The sequence below is a fragment of the Leuciscus leuciscus genome (genome assembly GCF_965113295.1).
Source record: "Leuciscus leuciscus genome assembly, chromosome: 1".
NCBI classification, from domain to species: domain Eukaryota; kingdom Metazoa; phylum Chordata; class Actinopteri; order Cypriniformes; family Leuciscidae; genus Leuciscus; species Leuciscus leuciscus.
The window spans coordinates 20058057-20063635 of record NC_138725.1 but is presented as its reverse complement, the minus strand read 5'-3'; the positions used below and the strand labels follow the sequence as shown (position 1 = coordinate 20063635).

The following is a 5579-nucleotide window of genomic DNA, read 5'->3' as shown; positions in this document are numbered from 1 at the left end:
GAGTTACAAAGTAACGGATTACAGTAACGATATTACTTTTTTGGGTAACGAAATAAAGTAACGCATTACACTAAAAATATCGGTAACTACACTACTTTACTAGACTATAGGAACGCGCTTTCCTGCGTTACTCAAGCCGTGCTTGCCTGCGTGTAAAGCTCTGATCTGTTTAAGTGGTGCGTGCATGCCTGTGTGTGTGTGCGTGTGTGTGTGTGTGTGTGTGTGCTTGCACCGTTGTCACAGAGATCGATTTGAGTGACGTAGCTGCTGGTGCGAAGGGGAGCGGGAAATGGAGACGGAGACAGGGGGGTTTCGGCCAGTGGCGATAGTACATTACTTTCAGTTTACTGCTCGAAAGGACAAAAATATTCGCGTGAAATGCACTCTATGCCCAGGCAGCAAGTACTGGCCATCGCCCAGATAGCAATGAGTCGGCGGCCCACCGTCGGCGCTCCGGCGGCAGTAGAAGCGGCAGAACGGCGACATCGCAAACACGTTGGACGGCGCACCGCCGGCGGCAGCCGCTTTTTAAAAGCGGCAGCCGCCTTCCTACCGCCTTCGTTCCGCGGCCGGCCCGCGGGCCAACCGCCGTCCCGCCGCCTTTATATTGAAGGCGGCCCTTCCGCGGCCCGCCGGAGGCAAGCGCTATTTTCGAGCGATCTGCCGCCGCTTATTCTGGCTATATATAATATTTAATATTTATAGCATGCAGTTTATCAAGAATAATGATTGCTCAAACCAGACAAATATCCATTTGGCATTTTTATTCCACATTTCAAAGTACATTAACTGTCATTTAAACAAGATGTGTCAGATCACTGAAACATAACAGAAAAATAAATAAATCAATATACTAACATGCAGGTTTCTTATTAAATTTTGGTAAAACAAAAAACAAAAACAAAAAACAGCCTTACAAGCAAATTACAACTCTTACAATAATTGTTCATATAAAGAGGACAGCTCTAGGGTGAAAAAAATTACCTGTAAACATTATGACAAGTAAAGAGAATACTTGATACAAAATAATGTGCAGGATACCAAATAAATCAAAGTATGACATCACATTTACAAGCCATTTCTAACAATAGGTTAAGTGGTAGTAATTTATAGTAAAGCTCTGGAGTAGAATAGACCATTATAGCTGCAATGCTGACCTGTGGCACAAGGACTTACAAGCATTATTTGAAAAAAGAAAAAAAAGAAAGTAATTTCCACAGTTAGTGAGAATAGTGTGACACTTCTGACTTCTTTAGGGGTCTTGATGTTACTGACTGCAAGATAAAGAAAGGATTCCAGTTGTCAGTGATTCTGGGGTGTCAGTAGTCAGCCTAAGTGGTCGGCTGTGGGTCCCTCAGCTGTGCGGTGCCTTTTTCTGCCTTTACGGTCAGATGCTCCTTTCAGGTAATGCGAAACGTTAACCTAGACCGCTTCATCAGTGGCATCCTGGGTTGCCAGGTTCTTCCGGATGGCTAATTTAGAAAATACAGATCTGTCATTTCATTTGAATTGCATGAGGCCATACACATCTACTTAAATATAATAAAAAAAATATCCAACTTACTTTGAACAATGGTCTAAAGCAGTGGTTCTCAATTCCAGTCCTCGTGACCCACTGCTCTGCACATTTTGTATGTCTCCCTTATTTAACAGACCTGAACCAGATCATCAGCTCATTAGGAGAGACTCCATGAACTGAACTGAGTGTGTCAGATAAGAGAGACATACAAAAAGTGCAGAGCAGTGGGTCACGAGGACTGGAATTGAGAACCACTGGTCTAAAGGAACATGTCTCTAAAACATGCTTTATCCCCTACACCAAGCTGAAAATCCAAAAAACTGTTACAAATTACATTTCTCTGAAGCTTCTCATAAATAAATAAAAAATGTGAAAGGCTAAGGATTCAGACTGTAATATATGCAGTTTACAATCTTAAATTTACTTTTTAGATTACTCTATGGCGTTATAATCAGCAAACTTACAAATTGTTCCTGGAGCTTTTTATCCTGCTTCAAACTGTTGTCAAGACACGGCAAATCTTCCTGGGTGTGTAGGGGGAGTAACAGATCCCCTGACAGGGATAACTCCAACAGACACAACATCGCCAAACTCTGCAAGACGTCACAGCATAAGGGTCTGATCTGCACCTACAGGGTTTCCCAGAATAAAATAGTCAGTCCTGGTCCCTCAACTACTAAACTATGACATTTATATCTAGGTCTACTACATGTACAGGTAGCCCCAGTGGGAATTAAACCAACAACCACAGGTGCTGTTTGCAAGTTGTACCTGATTGCCCAGTGCAAGCAAACGTCTTCAACATTGTTTGTTGAACTTGCTTCACCTGCTCTTGAAGTAAGCCGCTGTCATCCGAAGCTACAAAATGAAAGGCATATGGTAATTTTGGACTTACATCACACACAAAAAAGTACAATTTAAGAAACAGTGCAAGTTCTCACCTGCTCGTGCATTGCTTTCCCTCAGGGCTTGGTTCTACATTTTAAAAATAAAACAAACAACTAAAGGCACTATTTGCAATACTGTTAAAACACTGGACATTAAGACATAGGGCTAGAATATACCTTCACAGCTGAAAACTTCATGCTTGACACGAGATGCCATTGGAGTACAAGGGCCAACAATAGACCAATGACTTTCTCCCTCCTATTGATAATCATTGACATGTAAAAATATGTTTGAAGTTATTGCATACATTTAATGAATTGGACTTAAATGTAACACTTAGTTAAGCGCAACGTATTACATACCGCCAGAGTTTTCACCCATATGCTGCCAGGGTAAATTTGCTGCCGGGGGTGTAAAGCTTAGTACTTGATGAGCTGGGGGAGCAAACATAACAGCTTTCATTTCAATGCAGAGTATTGCATATTCAGTAATGAAACAATAATTGAACTGTGCAAAGCTAATGGAATGTACAACACACCTCAACACCTTTCATCCAGAAACTGCTGCAGCGAATCCCATCAAGTGTCCTAGTGAAAAACAGATTATGATTAAAGGATTCATCATCTTAAAGTCAGCATGAAATCAAATTTTACAATTTGTATTTTTATATGTAATATTGTAGTGTTTATGTAAATGATTCATCTGTGCACTTCATTTTTTATTCATGTACCCTTATAATATTTAATCAAATACGTTACCCTTCCCTCCCCCCTCGAAACGACTTCTCTTCCGGTCATGTGCAATGGCGTGAGGGCGTAGCAACTCCCCTCAAACCATTAGTCTGCTATAAGCAGAGATGGAGAGGAGGAGCGCTAGAGTAAAACCCTGCTCCTCTATTCAATATTCCCTTTCACTTGGAAATACGTCACAACACTGGAGAAAAGTCGTTTGTAACTTCCGGTTCATGCCAACTTTAAATAGAAGCAATAGTTTCCAAGCCAAAAAACTTCACAAATAACATCACTTACTTGTACTCAAACTCTTGGCGGATTCTGGATTACTGGGGAGAAACCTGGTTCTAAGAAAGAGGAAACAGAAATTTTATGATAATAATAATAATAATGAATGAAAGATTCCGCTATCCACAATAAACAGACAAATAAATTACACAGATGAAATAAAGGAAAATCAAATGTACAAGTCAGACCCATTTACCTGCTCCCTTCATGGACTTAAAATGATGTTTCTCCCAGGTGCTGTGTGGAGGTGTGCAGCGGATGGCTAAATTGTTCCTTTGTCTTTTTTGCGGAGGTTAAATGGGGGCCAATGGCACATGCCCTTCGCTGAGCCACGCTTGCGGAACCACTGCAAATGGCAGATCCTCCTTGTTGATAAACTGAACAATGTGAAGCATCTAAAATAGAAGACACATTAGCATAAAGTATACTTTTTGATAAAAAAAATTTCAGGCAAAATCAACAACATTAAAATGCTCACACCTTCGAAAAAGCAGTAATTTTCACAAGTGGATCAACAGAAAACCATGTTCAGACAAACAAAATCATATAAAAAACCTACATCGTTATTTTTGTAAGAAAACACCAAAAGTTAAACTAGTCTTTCTAGATGTAAAGTTTGGCTACCTACTGTAGCTAGATACATTTAACATGTAACGTTAGAACATGCTTGAACTCAGTGTGTAAAAAAAGGTGAAACAGCATGTGGTAGCGAACACTGTAATCTAGACTAGCAGCATAATTATGTTTAGTTAGAAAACAACACAAGTTATACTGATCAGTCTTTCTTGTCGTGAAGATTTTGCTAACGTTACCATTCCCACCGTAGTTCAGGAACTGTAACGTTAGTTAATTCGACTGACCAATACTATCTTAAACCACATGTACTCACACTTGTATAAACATACATAACAGTTAAACATACTTAGAAGAAGAAAAAAACTCAACGCCAGGAAGAAACTAAGTAACGTTAGCCTAGCTATGGCGGAAGCATGGCGGAAACTTTGCAAACAAGGCTAACTTACTTTAGCTTGACTAGTTAGGCAAGAACAGATTTTAAGAAGAAGAACTAAAAACAATGTCAAAAATGAACATAGTAATAATTGCGTTAAACAAAAAGGAAAAATGTACTTACTTAAAAGATCGTATATTTCCTCTCTCCAAATACTGAAACCGTGTGACGAGACGAGTAAATCTGCTTCAGTTTTTTAGGTGCTGCCCCTCTCGACCGGTGGAGGTACTTCTCTGTTTGTGCTTTAACACTTTCTTAAACATTTGTACAGGTCGCAAAACTCGCAATTGCAAACTGCAAAGTAATCCCTTATACATGTAAAATGTAAAATAAATTAAAAATTGAGCTTGTAAAACAATGAAAGACATAACCACAATTTCCTGGAGTGACAGAGAGACAAAATATTTATAAATATTTCACTTTATCCTTCAGGTCAAAACAGGGATTTTCATGTTTCTCATAGACATTACCATGGTTGCAAATTAATAAAAAAAATATAAAGCAAACCCAAGATTTTGGCCAAGTTGCAGATGTCTTTCACTGTTCACTGATTTCAAGCATTGGTGAAAAATCTAACTTCATCCATTTATTCTGCTAAATTGTTCATACCATGAATGAAATATTTATTTTAAAAACTAATCAGAATCAGAAAGATATTTATTGCCAAGTAAGTTTTACAAAAGGAATTCTTTTTGGTCTATTGGTGCATCTCAAATTGTGCATAAATCAAAGAAATGTAAAGAATTGTCACCTTAAGTGAATAAAATAATTCTATATATTTTACATATTATCGCTTCAGAGTTTCAAAGTAATTTAAATGTAATTTCCTAAACCTTATCATGGAATCAGAGTAAAATCTGTTATAACCCCTAATGGCTTTGGAGCAACAACAGAAATGTATATAATTCACATAATAATTATAATCGCTTTAAATGTGAAAAGTAGTTAAGATGCTGTCAGTTTCACTCATGGCTGGTCGATTTCAAAGCGTCTTGCCGCCAGCCGGCCGCGGTTCATTTAGACGGCGGCAACCGCCAGAGAGAATGAAGTCGGCGGCCCGGCGGCTGTTCGCCGGCGGCATCTCGCAAGAAATGGGAGTGACGTATTCGGCGGCAAACGTTTCATCGCCGCCAGCGGGACGCAC

The 5579-nt window shown here is 39.3% G+C and overlaps 1 protein-coding gene and 1 long non-coding RNA gene across 5 annotated transcripts; both read right to left on the bottom strand.

Annotated features, from left to right (window-relative positions):
* Positions 1–749: 749 nt before the first annotated feature.
* On the bottom strand, positions 750–2686 carry LOC309509089 (uncharacterized protein). 4 transcript variants are annotated; one of them, XR_014209796.1, is made up of 6 exons: positions 2584–2686; positions 2461–2494; positions 2291–2377; positions 1984–2148; positions 1565–1823; positions 750–1472 (listed from the first exon to the last, which is right to left on the bottom strand). XR_014209796.1 is itself a non-coding variant. In XM_082183627.1 (5 exons), the coding sequence occupies exons 1-4, from the start codon at positions 2683–2685 to the stop codon at positions 2024–2026; spliced, it is 312 nt and encodes a 103-aa protein (XP_082039753.1). In that variant the 5' UTR covers position 2686; the 3' UTR covers positions 750–1472; positions 1984–2023. The 4 variants fall into 4 exon arrangements, 1 of the variants encoding a protein (XP_082039753.1); XR_014209798.1 differs by having other exon boundaries at positions 1984–2112; XR_014209797.1 differs by lacking the exon at positions 1565–1823.
* An 82-nt stretch (positions 2687–2768) lies between these two features.
* Positions 2769–5302, bottom strand: LOC309509243. The gene is made up of 5 exons (XR_014209833.1): positions 4559–5302; positions 3623–3821; positions 3436–3485; positions 2946–2994; positions 2769–2841 (listed from the first exon to the last, which is right to left on the bottom strand). It is a non-coding gene; the product is annotated as an uncharacterized lncRNA (long non-coding RNA).
* Between the last annotated feature and the right edge of the window lie 277 nt (positions 5303–5579).

Excerpts from the sequence above, each read along its gene's own strand:
- LOC309509089 (XM_082183627.1), bottom strand. The coding sequence starts at position 2,685 with ATGTCAATGATTATCAATAGGAGGGAGAAAGTCATTGGTCTATTGTTG. Across the intron at positions 2,378-2,460 it reads GGAAAGCAATGCACGAGCAG|CTTCGGATGACAGCGGCTTA; the intron begins GTGAGAACTTGC and ends TTCATTTTGTAG. Across the intron at positions 2,113-2,290 it reads TGCTTGCACTGGGCAATCAG|AGTTTGGCGATGTTGTGTCT; the intron begins GTACAACTTGCA and ends GACGTCTTGCAG.